The 17,157-nt window shown below is 39.9% G+C and overlaps 1 protein-coding gene across 1 annotated transcript in view; it reads right to left on the bottom strand.

The window, feature by feature from the left end:
* Positions 1-16,942, bottom strand: part of LOC126401206 (uncharacterized) — a 29,471-nt gene extending 12,529 nt beyond the window's left edge. Inside the window, exons 1-2 of the mRNA XM_050062323.1 lie at positions 16,921-16,942; positions 827-1,092 (exon numbers count right to left, since the gene is read on the bottom strand). Of these exons, the coding sequence (XP_049918280.1) occupies positions 827-1,092; positions 16,921-16,942 (288 nt within the window). The remainder of the gene's footprint in view (positions 1-826; positions 1,093-16,920) is intronic.
* Between the last annotated feature and the right edge of the window lie 215 nt (positions 16,943-17,157).

Here is a 17,157-nt window from a genome sequence, read left to right as displayed (position 1 = left end):
GGGCAGAAACTATTGTAGTAGTTTGAACAATGTAGTTAATGTTGATGTAGTGTTATTTTCCTTAAGCACTTTAGTGGACTGATCAGAATCAGAATGTACTTTATTGAAATGGAAATGCTTTTGTTACAAAAAGCCCCTGAATAAAGTTGATCACAAAAAACAAAACAAAAAGCCCCTGAATAAAAATGAAAAACAAGAAAGGTAATATACTGAGGCCTTAGACACATGGGTTGGCAGCAACTTCACATGCCAATCCCTACGCCCAGGATGTTGGCCAGGTAGGACTGAAACCATAGAAGGGCAGTACCTGTGATACCTACCCACTGTTCCAGGCGAGACAGGAGGAACCTATGATCCATGGTATCAAAGGCTGCTGACAGGTCAAGCAGCACCAGAACAGCAGAGTTACATGAATCAAGCTTAGCTTTGGTTAGCTTAGCTTCCAGGCCAAGTATGGCCAACCAACACGGGAGCTGCTAGTCTACCTGCGCCTTCTCAAAATAAATCCAAACCTATATGACACTAACACAGTGTCAATCAAAGTCAGTCAAATTTCCTTCTGTAGCTTTAAGTACCGAGGCATAATCTCAATTTAGGTTAAAGACAAAATTGGGGGTGTACTATTCTGTATACAAACGTGTGTTTTGTGTTCCTCTGTGTGTGCGTACGTACGTTTAATCCACAGTAAATGCCCTAAAATTCAAAAATCCGCCGAGCAAGTATGCACGATCGGCCATCCGGTCAAAATACACACATTAAACAGTTAGAATTTTAAACGTAGGTCTTGGGTCAGGGTGGTTTGGATCCAGTAGAAAGCGGGACTTACCGGCACGGGCCAGTTGAGATGAATGGGTGTCCACTGTCCACAGCTGCAGTCAGTCCGGTGTCCAGAAAACAGCACAGAAGGTGTAAAAATGGGTTCTGGGGTGGTCGAAGTGTTCACAGGGTCTTTCCCTCTCAAGCGGGCAGTATCCTTGTGGTCGATCCAGTTGTAGAATGGAGAAAAAACTAGTATATTGCTAAAAGTTAGCGAAACGCTAAAGTAGTTTGGTGTGGCTGTGTCGGCACCAGTCACACAGGTGTCCCAAAAAGCTTAAAATCCGCCGGTCAAACACACAAGATCAGCCGTCCACCATCCGGCCAACGTACAGACTTTAAGGCAAATAAAATCTTCAGAAGTAGCAGTTCGTTATGCAGGAGCGGCTGGCTGTATAAGTAGCCATGTGGTTCAGCTGATTGGCCGAAAAAAGAACAAAAGCACGTGAATAGCCAAAGAAAGCCAGTATGCAAATTTACTGTTGTTATCGCCGCACCCCCAACTAGGATCAGAGCATTTCCTCTAAAACAACCCAAATTCAAATACAAAGTTTGTGGTTTTAAGGCCACCAATACTGTTATTTGAAACATGGAGTGGCTTCTTCATGATTTCAACTTACACATTCTGCAAAAAAACGAAAATCACTCATTTTAAAAAAAAAAATTGATTTTTTCTTCTTTTTTTTTCGACTTGTGCCGGCCGACTTGTTGCTGGGTTTCTCGTGGCGGGCCACATATTTCAATGGAATAAATTACTTATTGACTTATTCATACTTCAAAAACAGCATCAATAAGTGATTAACATAGGGGGATCAAAATAAAATAAATAAATGAAATAAAAATCAACCAGCCAGTGCGGTGAGGTGTGTGGGACGTTACCTGCCACAAAGAGAAAAATGTGAACAGCTCGTTTCTCCTCTGATACGCCACAAACCGCCATGGCTCGGCTGTTCAGGTACTTTTGGGTAGTCATGACGCCTAGAAGAGGACATTATTGGAGCCGGACTTCTCCGTCGCCGGTAAGCCTTATCTTGCGCCGTGGAGCACTGTGGCTGCCGTATTGCTGCTGCTGGTTGAAATCTGTACTCGCACAGCGTGCTGAATGATTTATTTGAAATCTGTACTCGCACAGCGTGCTGAATGATTTATTTTGCCCGCACAAAACTATTTTTAGTTGTAAATGCGAGTGAGGTGATGGACGGAGTAAAATATCGCCACACTGCCGACATTTTACTCCGTCCGTCACCACACGCTGTTTGATTGCATTATCAAAACACGTCGCTATTATTTGGCCTTGCTTTTCACTTATTCCACCGAATACCGAATGTGTGTTTTTTTGCAATATTCGGCTGAATATATTCGGTGCATCCCTAAATAGGAGCCTTCCCCCACTCCCCCTCCCCCCTCCCCTCACCGCTGCTCTCCTCACTACACTGGCTGCTGCGCTGTGCAAGTGCACAGATGTCTCAAAGCGGTGGTGGTGCATTTACAAAATAAATGTTTTGAAGGAGCAGCAGCGGCGGCGGCAATGTAGCGGAAACACTGCAGAGATATTAAGAAAATATATCCAGACAGATATGGTGGTTGGGCTAGCAGATTTACTTAGAAGACTGAACTGTTGGCCTTGGCGAAGGTATCTCCAGTTGCCCTTCTAGTTTCTATGGGGACTGTGGCTTTTGAAGATAACCATACTCCCTCAGATGAATTTCATTTCAGAGGAGCTTTTAGCTAAATGCATGTGGACATACAGTAGATGGAAGCTTTCTATTTAAACACAATGTGCAAGTCAGCTTGAGGGAGGTGAAATAATCTTTGAGAGCTCTGCCGTGAGGGATGGACAGTCATGCACTGGTAAGAAAACACCTGTGGTCAGTGACTGTATACAACTAATTGAACCAAACCACCTCGCTGTAAAACATCATTAAAATGTATCGCTGATTAAATGTATGCGAGCTATGTGGGAATAACCTCATTGGTAGTCAAAAGACAACATTGTTCTCTTGACAACTTAGAAAGAGTTTGAATGCTTTTAACTGTCACATTGTTTTGACAGTTATTCCCATATGAGGAGAATACTGTGGTGTGATGGGGTCACAGGAGGTCTTGTTGCGGGAGGCCAATAATAAACTAGATAAATGCTTTCCGAGATGCACTGTGAAAACTGACATTGCTGAAGCATTTATTTGGAATCCCATCACGCTTCAATATTTGTTCTTCCTTTTTGCTTTCCTCCCTCTTTCTTCCTTTTGTCAGTACTTACAATGAGATGTGCATATTTGTTTATTACCCTTGTTAAAGGTCCAGTGTGTAGGACTTAGGGGGATATATTGGCAGAGATGTAATACAATCTGAGAATGAGCCATTTATATTTACATAGATAGTAGGTCCTCATCTACAGAGATTGCCATGTTGCACGGCCATGATTTGACAGTAGCCCAGAACAGACAAACCAAACACTAGCTCTAGATAGGGTCATCATTGTTTTCATGTTGACCACCACTGGAAGTCAATGACCAAGTGCCAGTTTTCGAGGACTTCCGAGTGAGACCGGGTTGGGTATGATGTAGTATGGTAGCTAAAACAATGACATGTATATCCCTATATATTGTTGTGAATATGAATAATAAAGAGAAGGCAGTTGTGTTCTCTAGTGTGCTAAAATTGACAATTGATATCAAGGTTCATTGCTACATTGTTTGCTTTAAGTTTGTAACAGCTGTACAGTAGCAGAGAGTAGTGAGCAAGTTCATAGTTTGACAGAGTTGAACAGTGTTGTTTATTTGGCATATCATAATGTTGCGCCCCTGAAATAGTATATGATTATATGGCGCAATAGAGTTACATATTTAAAGACTCAGTGTGGACAGAGAGCATCCAATGTAGCGTGATGCAGCGCAATAGTCGGACGCTCACTTGCTGTTAGGACATGGCGTTACGCCAGATTTCCACTGGATGCGTGTCAGTTGCGGAACAGCTGCACTGGTTATCCACTGCGTGCTCCGCCGTCTGTCAACACCAACCGGCTGCGTTTGCTGCGCGGAGCGGTGCAGCTCCGGCGGACAGCGTGAGTCCCGAGGACCCACGAGATCAAGCGAATTCTCGCATAATCATGCGATATAACAAGATGTAGTTTCTATAAACAGAACCACAAAACCAGAGTAGTAGGAAGACATCTGGGTGCACCTCCATGATTAACATCTCCTCGTCCATGGTGTCAACGGGGTGAAATGACGTCTGAAAACCTCTGACCTGTTGACTTCAGGCCTGCCTCCGACCATTATGACGTTTTCAAGGTGTAGTGCAGGGAAATATGATCTGCCGTGAACACTGTATTTTATTTTGAAAATTAACTGGATGTTTTATTTTGTTTCTGTGCACGACTTCCTGCCCCGCACGATCTGCTCTGTGCTGAATTGCTGCGTTGTGCTCCGGCGTCCAGAAAAATAGAAGTCCTGCGTATCTGTTGCGGAGGGCTCCGGAGTGCCGGACCTGAGATGGAGCCGGAACGCAGCACAGCCGCAGCCGGTGGAAGCACACACATTGACTAGAATTGAGTCCTATCGGCTCCGCTGCCGTGCCGGAGCTAAACTAAACAAAAGCAAGACAAAGCAAGATGTCTCAATGCACAAAGATCATTCGACTTGTCAACCTCTTTAGCATCTTTGGCCTGAGTTGCTCTCTGAAGTCTATAGGTTCACCACAGGGAGGATAAAAAAAAGCAGCAAGCAGGAAATCACAGGATATAGGCTACTTTACATCAGCTCAGCATGACAGATTCAGGCTTGTGGGGCGTGACTTCCAGTAGGCTGACCAAACGTCCTCTTTTGCCCGGACATGTCCACTTTTCACGTCCCGTCCGGGGCGTCCGGGGGGGTTTTATAAACTGATGATAATGTCCGGTTTTCCGTGTGTGTGTGTGTGTGTGTGTGTGTGTGTTTGTGTGTGTGTGTTAGAGTGCGGCACGGGCAGCATATTTATGTCCGAACCCGAACCGAGCCCGACATTATTTAATGACCAAAGCACTGAGTTTGTGTCACACAGTGGTAACAGGCTATTTAACAGGCCAGGCGTGCGCCGTGGGTGCTCAGCTGCGGAGAGGGAGACCTCCGTGTTTGAGACGGGAGCGGGAGGCGCGAGGTCCGACGCTTCTAGCGAGAGAAAAGGGAGAAATAAAACAAAATAAGATAAAATAGGAAAAACCTGTCTCCCTCTTTTATTTTATTTTCAGCGTTTAATCAAGGCGGAGGCGGGCGGCTGGAGGTCCGAGACTTCCAGCGAGGAGAGAGGTAGAAACAAACAGCCAATGTGTTTTCTGTGTGTGTTATGTTCAGGTGTTGTCACGTAAATAACAGTGCCCAAGCAATAAACAGGACAGACAATAGGATTTTATTTATTTTTACACTACATTTTCACTGAAAGCTGACCGAATCCGACCCGAGCCCGAATACAATTTATAGCTACATTTTTGACCAAACCCGGCCCGACCCGTCGGGTACCGTCGGGCTCGGATCGGTAGCCACACTCTAGTGTGTGTATGTGTCCCCTATTGGGGCCTATCTGAATTTCTGTCTTTGAGAGATATTATTTTGTAATATAACTGAATTTTCTATCCATACATATAAATTTTAAATATATTAAAATTATAAGGCATCTTTGAGTAAACTGCGAGTATCATAAGTAGGCTATGTCATGGCCGGTCGAGTGTCCTCTTTTTTGGAAATCAAAATATGGTCACCCTACTTCCAGTATTCCTCCTATAATTCACTCGATCATATAACAACATGACCCAGAGTTCAAACTTTCGCTACAAAGAATAAAGAATTCCTTCTGGGACCAATTGGCTTAACAGGAAGACAGGGGATTACATCTGCTTAACCATCACAACACCTACAAGGAAGGCTTCACATACAGACGTTTACAGGAGCATGAATAATATGGCATAAGCTCCCCGCAGACTGCTTTCCTCAGCACAGAGTCACCTTTTCCTATCAATGGCATATAGTGATGCACAAGGACATATACAGAGCACTACTGCAGCATGTTCCACACACACATAGGCAGCCCCTGAGCCTCTCTTTACACTAAGCACTTAGCTCTTTTTTTCAGATTTAGGTCACAGGGTTTATACATTTATCATTCAGCCAATCCAGAATTTTTGGATAATGCAAAACTAGTGTTCAAAGAGACATGGGTAATGCCTCCAGCAATACACTGTATTATCAGGAAAGCATCTTCCAGCATCTTCATAGCAACTGATGCTGCCTTACACCAAACTACTTTTCAAGCAGTTTCACTGACTATTGTCGCTATGATAAAGCTCCAATGGCAGAGTAAAATCATGAGGGTTTTTGCATCAGTTGATGGGTGTTCTCATTATTCCGATCCTTTTGTGTGAGTTGGTCATACTCAACTCAGTTCGAGCTGTCTGAAGTCAGTCTTTTTCTCGTATTTACGTTTAGACAAAATCAAACATGATTTAATTTTTAACAATCTAAAGTTTTCAATTTTCAGTTTCCATTTGTACAAATACAGGAAACATTATGGCATCCACTTCCTGTTCAAAAACTCTCCTAATACAGCTAAACAGTGCACTACAATATGTCACTGAAAACATTTTCTGTTTACACACAAATATTAAAGTTCAATGACATGATCATTGTCAATAACCAATAGCTGCATTCTTTCCAACATGAAACAGGAAGCAGAAAACTGGGTAGACAGTAAACATGGAGGGGACTCTGGGAAGGTGCACAAATGCGAATAATTTTTGTTCTCTTGTACTGTGGTAAAAAGGGACATGACAGAGTTTTGAAATGAACAATAGTGCGTGATTAATCTGGTATTTATCTGATCCACCAACCAGCACTTTTTTTGTGAGAAATCTTAATTTTCTCCTCCAATTAAAATAGTGCAGCTTACCAACAGAGGCTGGTAGCGAGTTGAGGTGACAAAATCCAAAATGTAAGTTTTTATGCAAATACAGTTTATCTTCATGAATTATGTTAATGCCGAATTGACAAGAACACTGTTGACATATGAGGCCTTTTATCTTGTGTTCCTAGAGTTATGTGTTTTTGCAGACACGTAAGGAATTATTAATATGTCATATTTCTTATAGGGAGTTTGGCATTATATTTTCCATGGTAGGTATGTCTCTTGTACTGTCCACTGGGGTTGGGTTGGTTCTCGGTAATACCAGTTCGATTCGGTACTCCGTCTTGGACCAGGTTTTTTTTTTTTTTTTGAGACCAACCAGACCGCATACGTCATTTTACAGCCTGTAGGCCCAAACATACTCGGGCGGAACGTACGCGGAGGTGTTACTGTCACTCTGTTGTACTATGGTTGTTTTTTTATTTTAAATGAGTCAATTGCGCCCCCAAGTGGTGAAAATCCGGTATTACCGACTTGATGCGTTTTTTTTTACAAAAACCGGACCGTTTTTGTTTTTCTCATACCAACCCAACCCTACTGTCCAAAAGACATGCCAGCAATTTACAACACAGAAGAGGCAAGACATAAAGCATTACATTTGAAGCTTAAATAATCAGTATACTATTTATTTCACAGAGGGTTATCATCAATCTCTGTATTTGTCGGGAAATGAAAGGAGACAGTGGAAGGTTTGTGGATCTAAAGCTACTGCTATAAACATCTGGAAGCCATTTCATAGCACAAATCTCATTAATGGATTTGTCATTAGTGAATTTATCACCATGACCAGGCCAATACAACTGATTTGTTACATTTACTTCCTGAATAAAATATACCCTTTGGCATTGCTTTCTAAATCTCTACCCCAAGCCACTTACTTAGACGTTTGTCTGTTTATGTAGGATTGTAGGGGCCAACTTTGTTATTGCATAGAAGATTTAATTTAACAGTCCAGCATTCACACACACAAACCATGAAAACAGAACAACTCAGATGGAAACATTCAGGTGGTACAACACTGTGGATGCAGTACTGGGAGCCATGCCTGTGCAGAAACTGGTGATCAATTCCAGTTGACCTGGCAGTACAAGGCAACTTCCCCAGCTATTATCTAAAATATCCCTGTAGCCCTGTCAGATGAGTTCAAGTTGATATTTATCATGTTCTTAATGTGTTGATTGGACTGGATTTTAAACCTGGTGTGACTGGAAGGGAAAGTTCACCCTCAAATCAAAAATACATAGTTCTCCTTTTACCTGTAGTGCTATTTGTCAATGTAGATAGTTTTGGTGTGAGTTGCAGAGTGCTGAAGATATCGACTGTAGAGATGTCTGCCTTCTCTTGAACTAGATGGCTCTCAGCTTGTGGTGCTCAAAGCACCAGAAAAATACATTTGAAAAAAGCTCAACAGCAATGTCTCTTTCCAGAAATCATGACCCAGTTACTCAAGATAATCAACAGACCATGTTGTGAGCAGTTTCATGAAGGAACTATTTTTTTTCTAGCTAAAACCATCCACCAATCGTTATCACTGTGCAGAAGAAAGTGTGCATCTACCGCTAGTTTACCTAGCACTGAGGTTGCTAGTGTCCCAGTTGAGGAGGAGTCATTGGCCTCTCATCCATTTTGCAGGGTGATGCGGTTTGCGTGTAATTCAGTAGAAAGAAAATAGTTCTTACATGAAACCACTCACAACAATGTGATAACTACAATTACCATTCCATGGTTGTTTGCCTCTGCAAACCAGTGAAGTTGCACTCATGGTTTACATCCATGTCTGTGAAAAAATGGGTGCGTCACACACATGTTCTCCCCAGCAGCACAGAAAATCAATGTAATCAGCACAAGGATCAAATATCTTCCCTTCTGGTCCTGAGTTATGATGTTGAATAATGGCCAGAGGAGTGTTTTTTACAGAACTTTATGTAGTCACAGTGAAGTTGACCTTTGACTGTTTGGATATAAAATGTCATCACTTCATCATTTCATCCCATCAGACATTTGTTTGAAATTTTGTCATAATTAGGATATATTTCTTGAGTTATGGTCGTGTTTGTGAGGTAACAGTGACCTTGACCTTTGACCTTCGACCACCAAATTCTAATCAGTTCATGGCTGAAACCAAATGGACATTTGTGCCAAACTTGAGGAAATTCCCTCAAAGAGGTCTTGAGATATTGCATTCACGAGAATGGTCCAAGGGCGGACAACCCCAAAACATAATGAGGATGTTTTCGATTAATGGGTTAACTGTCCCTTTAAAACTGTTATTATATAAGAATGGACATTGTTATTTGGCCTCTTTTTTCTTGTAGGTTAAGTCAAGTTTGCATCCATACTGTCACAAGTTGGAGTGGAAAAAGCTAGATGTTTGAGCAGTTTCCCCATTATGTATAGCTATCCATTTAAGACTTCTCAGCTCTCTTGCAAACTAGTTTGCACCACATGGTGTTAATGTTACATGTAACTCAAGTTGGTGAGCACATCTGACATTTTATACACCAAATGGTGGATCTATTTTTCATGAAAATAATCGACAGATAAATCAATAACAAAAATTCTTGTTATGCAGCTCTAAAAATAATCTAAGTAGTGGACTAGAATGAGTTGAATAAATTAATGTCATGTTTCTTGATTTTTTTTTTCAGTCAATATCCTTGAAAGACTTTCCTCCTCCCACTACACCACCACAACAAGCACATTCAGCACTAGAAATTTTGTGACATTCAGATATGAACTGGCCAATTTCAGCCAGTACATAAGGACTGCAACAGGCTCCTTAAAGGACACCTTAAGAAGCTGGCAACCAGCCCAGAACCAAACGAGGCAGAGAGCCAGATGTCAAAGTGCAGTGCTGTCCAGATCAAGCCACACTAAATGAATGCAACAGCAGATAAGAGATGAGCAGCAGCCTGTAAACTGAAGCAGACAGTCAGCTGGATGCTACTGAAACATAGTTGATAGAGTCGGTCAGGTAGCTGAATGCAACTAGGCGAGTGAACAGCATGTGACTCATCACCTGTAACTGTCACCTGACTGTACATGGCTGTTTGCCACCCAAAGAGACATTTAGCTTGTTCTTTATTATAGGCCTCCTTGCATCATTATCATTAACAAGTTACTTAAACGAGACTCAGATGTGTATCCTGCTTTATTAATTCAAGCACTGCCAACTTAATAGAAGTGTCGACAGAGAGTTTCTTAATGAGCATCTGTTTAATGTCTTTTAGTGTCAATTGAATACAGCAACCAAAAAAGGAGGTTTTATATCCACTAGTTGTTTCATGTAGAAAGTATAATGATCTGCAATTGGATCCACACAGATACACATTCACAGACATATAGACGGTATAGGCACTGATTTATGATGATTGCATATTAAAATATAATGATGTTTGAGTTCATTTAATCCCAGTAGCAACACTGTCACTATTCATTTAATATTGATAGTTCATTTAACACTGCCTGTGTTAATATACCTCCACATCCAGCAGCGTTCATCAACAGTCACACCACAGCTATAACAGCTCTAATTGTGAACAACTTTTTTAATCAACATTTGTCAGTGACAAATACAAACAACTGAAAAGACTCACTAAAACTGGAAAATTTAGCCAAATACATTTTTTTTAGTATTGCTATTTAACAAGTAGCCTATTGTAATTCAATATTGTGAATTTGTTTGCGATTTTTGCTTAATTTTATAACACCAGACCAGTTTCAGGTATTTTTCCTAGGTATAATGTAGCAAATGAGTGGTCTAACTCCATTTCAATTATCTTAAGAATCTCAGTTACAATCTCTTGCCAATATGGTTGTATTTTTGGGCATGCCCAGAAAACATGATAATTATTGTCTCCAGCAAAAGCCCCAACTCTGTAAGTTTGTTTGCAATGCTGTTAGTCCCTCTTGGACCTTGAGTTTGCAAGTAGTTGCCTGTGTTTCACATTTCTCTGTCCAGTCATCCTCTGTTATTTTTATGTCTAATTCTTTCTCCCATTTTGTTTAATATATTTTGTAGAATGATTCTTTAAAATTGGAATACTTCCGTACAAAAAATATATATTTTTTAAAGTAATCTTAAACCCCTACATTTAGTTGTCCCTGCTCATCAAGCTAGTGCAGTGTTTCCCATACACTGATTTATTTATGGCAGCTGCCACATTGATTTCCTAATATATTGTTGTTTCTCTCTTTCTCTGTCTGTGTTTATCAACCACAACTGAGGCAAAAATTAGCTAGCTAGCACACCGCGTGGCCTGTCCACCTCATCTTCCAAGGCTAGGAAAGCAGAATGGAGAGCGGACGGCAGCTCTAGAGATGGTCCCTCAGTTATTAGGTTGCAGTAACTGCAGTTTAGCCAGTGCCAACCCCAGCACCAGGTCACAGTGGGCTGGGTCTAACCTGTGTAACAGCAGCAACTTAAAGTTTACTGATTCAGTGAGTCTGGGTGGTCTGGGATGGTACTCACACAGGATGAATTCAAGTTGCTACAGAATGAAAGTTCTTTGTCCTCAAATCGCCCAACATTTTCTGCTTTCTTGCGTCAGCTTTGTTTTTCTTGAAAAGGATATAATGCCATGTTAATCATGAATCACAACAATAAAAGCTGTAACTTCTCTCTCTCTCTCCATATACTGTAGATTAAAATGGAGCAATTGAATTTAAATCATATCGCTATAGTCATTTAAGAAACCATTTTAAAAACTGCAAAAGGAAAAAAACAAACAAAATAAAGTGATACTTTGGATTTCTTTTCCCCAATAGAAATGCATCTAAGAGCTATGTGTTGTTTAAGAAAAACACTGTGGGTTTGTACAAAGAAAGATGATCAAGACACACAGTGAACCTCAAAGGCAGTATATGTACTAAGAATTAGCAGCCCTTTTAAGGTGATGAAATAGTGTTTGTCTGTATTCAATACAGTGGTGTTTTTGGTTCTGTGCTGGCATGTTTGCTGTGTATATGTTGTATATTGGGAATTGTCATAAAATTTGGCACAGACATCCATGTTCCCACTAAGATGAACTGTAATCAACTTGGTGATCCTCCGTCTTTTCATTTAGCACCACCACTTGTATGCAGTCTATGCTATCCCCTCATGGCATGGCTGTAGACTCTCAGTCTTGTTTGAATTCTGTTAGCAAACCAGTCTAACATTTTACATGACAAAATGACAAATCTCCTTTGTTGTATTTAGATTCTGGAGGGTCCTTCAAATTGGAGGGCCAGCGCCGCCCTGATGATAAGTTGTGGTGCTGTGTAACTCTACTGTTTATACCACCACAGAGAAGTGGCTCTTTTTTGTTCTTTTAAGTCGTGCTCTCTGGGTGTGTGATGCATATACACATGCACTTGTATAAAATGTGTGTAAAGAAAAGAATCAATCTCAGGAGATAGAGAGACTGAAGCGGCAAATCATTCTCACTTCATCATGCCCTACCTGCGCTACTTGGGAGGAAATGTATTCATTCTGTGTAAAGAAATACAAAACCACATACCGAGTCAAACTGTTTTTTGTTGAGTCAACTTCCCTTTCAGATCTGGTGTGATGTGTTTGATATATCCACCCTGACAGAATGGGAGTTTCTCAGTAGTTGAATCCACAGAGAGGAGACGCGGTAAAACTGTCGCACATCAAACACAAATGAAAGATTTCCAGAATCATCTCAACTTTCCTGAGTTCAGTCTTCAATAAAACAGACTACACGCTGCCAACTTTTAGTAACATGACATATCATGCACTGCTTTTAAAGTTTGAGATTTTAACATATTAGCAATAACAGTCATTCAAATGTAGGTCAATTTTTTGCATTTTTTTCTCCCTGCTTGTCACTAAGGCTGCCTATAATAATATTTATCTATTAAATCAAGGTACGATACATCAAACAATACAGCAGTGAAACTGTTATTCCTTTGTTAAAACTTTGCAATGGTAGTGAAAAAATATAAAATCTTAGTTCAGCCTGTATTGTAATCAATTCAAATCCCCAAACTACATTCAGCATTTATATCTGATATTAATGCTATTATGTTAATACTAATATTTGTTATGTATTTTGTATGATCATTTATTAATGATTTGTCTGTGACTCTATTCTGCAGTTATAAAACTTTATAAACGCATGCCTCTGAAATGCAGCTTAACAGGACATATGTGACGTCAGATGTCACTACCAGCAGGTTCTTATTCGCAGGGCGTCAAATACCCCTTGGCACGTGATGTCTAGCTTTCAGCTAACTCCAATGTAAGCACATCCACCACAATACTTGATGCTGGGAGAAACTGATGTAGTATAGAAAGCAAAAAAGGCCACATTGGGAGGTGGATGGGTCAAATGAAACTGGACTTTCATCCAAAAAATCACAGTTTGTGTCCCGTGTGAGACCAAAGGTAAATGTTGTTTTAACCATAGACTGTATGTAAAGATGGACAACACCTCTTCACTTCCAAAATATCCTGGATGTGGCCCATGTCATCTTGCATCGTTTAGAGCCAAAGTCTGCACAGTAGTGATCCCTGCAGTATCAGGTTCCTGCAACACCGGTTTGACAGATCACAAGCAGTGTCATTGCTGATGAGTACACCAGTTGGACTACTTAGTTGTCAATTATGCAACAGTTAGTTCCGACCGAGTAATTTGATTGGACGAGAGGCATTCCGTGAGTGCTGATATAGAGTATAACATCACTGGGACATGTAACAGTAAAATCACTCCGCTCACAGGTGTCATAAATATAAATACAACCGTTAATTAACCAACTGTCACACTCGCTACATTGACGCAAACTGACACTAGCGTTACACCAAGAAGATGGATATTTTCCCCAAAATTACATTTGAATTAAATTATGAGTGGTCGTCAGGAGAGGACGAGGAAAAGGAAAGCCAGGACTCTTCTGTGCAGACCTCCAGGTGTGTTTGTGTAACATCAGCCGACCTCGACAAACTCGAGAGGAGCAAAAATGAAGCGAACACGGTCAGGAATTGAGTGTGTGCTGCGTTGCCTGGCAACAGACTGGGGGAACTGTTTTTTTTTCACAGAGCTACATAACATACTTAAATAATTTATTTCATCACCTTTTGTTAACATTTCCTTACTCAGCATTGCTGTTTAAGCTGTTGTTGAACTACCTGCATAACAACCTGGCCTGCGGCCTCATGCCTACGACCGAATCACAGCCGCGACGTTATACAGTACAACATCACTCCCTCTCGTGTGATATTGCTTAAACGTTACAACAATCTCCATTTTTATAGCATCAAATACCTAATTAAAACCACACTTATCAGAAAAAAGAACACTTTCACATACAACAACGTGATGAGAATTATACCTAACATGACAGAAACCATATTTAGGAAAAATGTATTTGTTGTGTATAAGAGCACAATACACCAATCCATGTAAAAACAAGATGGCAGCCATCTCTGCCAAGTCAGTCTAGAGCTGATCCTTTTTTTTGTTTTTTTCATTTAGACTTTTATTTGCAGCCAAAAATTTAACATATAATATAACAATACATAATATTTCCAAGTTGATAATATGGATACCAATACAGTTTTTCCACTTTTATAAAAAGAAAAAGAAAAGAAAAGGGAAAAGGAAAGAGAGGAAAAATAATAATAATAATAATAATAATGATAATAATAATTAAAAAAAAAAAAAAAAAGTGGAGGACTTACAGAGACAGTATTATCTCAATAATACAGGGGAAGGTGGGATACACCGGAAAAACAGGTACAACCAGTACAGGTAATTCATTTCAGCACAATAGGTAAACCTTCTATAGATGGGAAAAGAGTATTTTCAGATCCTGGGGAAAATGGGTATTCTTCGAATCCTGTCCATTATTTCATTCCATTCCATCGTTATACAGTTCTGTGAGGTAAGAGGCGGCTCCCTCCATGGAAATTGTCTCTAAAAATGTTTGAAGCCATAGTCCTTTTCCCAGCTGATCTGCATCCTTCCAGTTAGTTGCAATCAATCTTTTAGCTGTCAAACAACCAGTTGCTATTATTTGTTTGTTATATTTAGACCATGACCCCTTATATATAATATATAATTTAACAGACATATTACCGGGTCACAACCAACAGGGAAGCCAATAATTTCACCAAGGGATTGTGTTACATTTTCCCAAAAAGATTTTACTTTTGGGCAAGCCCAAACCATATGATAAAATGTACCTTTGTCTTGTTGATAATGCCAACAACAATCAGAGACAGAAGCGTTCATACTGTGTAGTCGAACAGGGGTAAAATATGTTCTGTGTAGAATATTATAATTTATCATTTTATTCTTTACTGATTTTGATATTTTATGTAGTGTTTTCCAGATTTGACTCCATTTTTCCATTTCTAATGTTCTCCCTAAATCAGTCTCCCAGTTTCTTTGAACTACATTCCAGTTATTTCCTGATGAACTGAAGATGAACGATCTTATATTTCTGTTTGACCATTGATTCCAGCATGATTTCTGTCTCTGTCACTGTGGGTATATTAACCACTTCACCAAAATATTTAGTCAGGTGTGATCTTATTTGCATGTATATTAGATAATCCTTATTGTCAATTTTATATGAATCTAAAAGTTGGGCAAAAGATTTCAGTTTTCTGTCTCTAAGGTTTATCAAATCCCCAATAATTCTTATACCTTTGGTTTCCTAAGCCTTATTTTGAAGAGGTTTTCCATTCAATGTAAACCTGTAGTTGTTCCATAAGGGAACATTGGGAGAGTTGTTAACTTTAAAATTGATCATATCTTGAAATTTTTTCACCATAGAACAAGAAAACTGAATCAGTGGATTATCAATATTTTTACTTACTGGAGCGTACCACATCCCTTGTAATGAAAGCTTATCTTTTTGCATATCTAAAGCCTCCTGTTCAATGCTTTCCCATCCAGTGTCTCTAGAATCAGCCCCGTAACCCCATTTCAAGGGATATCTAGCATTAAATGCTATGTAATATTTATATATATTTGGGAGGCCAAGGACCCCCTTTCCCCTGTCCACGTATACATTTTTAACACTGACTCGAGGGGGTTTGTTGTTCCACATGAAGTTTCTAAATATAACTTCTATTTCTTTGAAAAACTTACTATCTAAAGGAAATGGGATAGCGGCCACGAGGGAACTTATCCGCGGTAGGACGTTCATTTTAATCGTATCTATTCGACCCCAGATGGTCAACGGGAGCGATTTCCACCTCTCAATATCCACCTTGATGTTATAAATCAGGTTTTTCAGATTAAACGGAGCAATGTCTTGCAGGTTAGATTTCAGAGTTACACCGAGATAACGCATTCCCTCAGGAGACCACTTAAACGGCAAACCAGAAATATGTGATTTAAAACAGTGGACATTTAAAGGTAATGCCTAGGATTTATCCCAACTGACCTTATAGCCTGAGATGGCACCAAACTCTTCCACCGTCTCCAAAATGTATTTAAGGGAAGTGGATGGGTCAGATACTGTCAGCAATATATCATCCGCAAAAAGACAATTTCATCTCTGATATAAGGGCTGCAATACCTTTAATATTGTGATTGTTCCTGATTGAAATAGCCAGAGGTTCTAGTGATAAAATGAAGAGCAAGGGGCTCAAATTACACCCTTGAGGGGTCCCACGTTTAAGCTGAAATAAATTGGAAACTATGCTATTAGTAATAATTTTGGCTTTTGGTTGTGAATAAATCAAAGAAATGTACTTTATGAAATTAGGACCAAATCCAAATTTATTGAGTGTTTTGAAAAGATAAGGCCATTCAATACGGTCAAAAGCTTTTTCGGCGTCCAGAGACACCGCTATAGCTGGAACGCCCGAGCATAATGCATTATATGAAATAGCTTACGCATATTATCCGCAATTTGCCTTGATTTTACAAACCCAATTTGGTCAATATGAATAAGTTTAGGTATAATTCCCTCTAATCTTCTTGCCAAAATTTTTGCATAAATCTTTCTCAGAGTTAAGGAGAGAAATAGGGCGATATCCTGCACACTGTAGAGGATCCTTATTAGGCTTAGGCAAGACTGTAATAAGGGAAACTTGGGAGGAGCCTGGTAAGTAACTTTTTCCTTTAGCTTCATTAAAGACCTTTTGCAATTTATCAACTAGTAGTGGAGAGAACATTTTAAAGAAATTAATACTATAGCCATCTTCACCTGGGGCGCGGCCACTGGCCATATTGTTAATGGCATTTATTATTTCAGTTTGAGATATTGGTCTTTCAAGGTCCTCTCTGTCTTCGTTTGATAAAACGGACATCTCTATCCAGGTCTTCTGGGGAGGGATTGACCTCTGAGGAGTAAAGAGTTTCATAGTATTCCCTATTTCTTTTATTAATATCTAGAGGAATTTTTAATATTTCACCCTTGTCTGATTTAATAGCAGGAATAAGA

This window comes from Epinephelus moara, chromosome 14, assembly GCF_006386435.1.
Source record: "Epinephelus moara isolate mb chromosome 14, YSFRI_EMoa_1.0, whole genome shotgun sequence".
NCBI classification, from domain to species: domain Eukaryota; kingdom Metazoa; phylum Chordata; class Actinopteri; order Perciformes; family Serranidae; genus Epinephelus; species Epinephelus moara.
The sequence above is the reverse complement of the archived record's forward strand: the minus strand, read 5'-3'. Positions and strand labels throughout refer to the sequence as shown.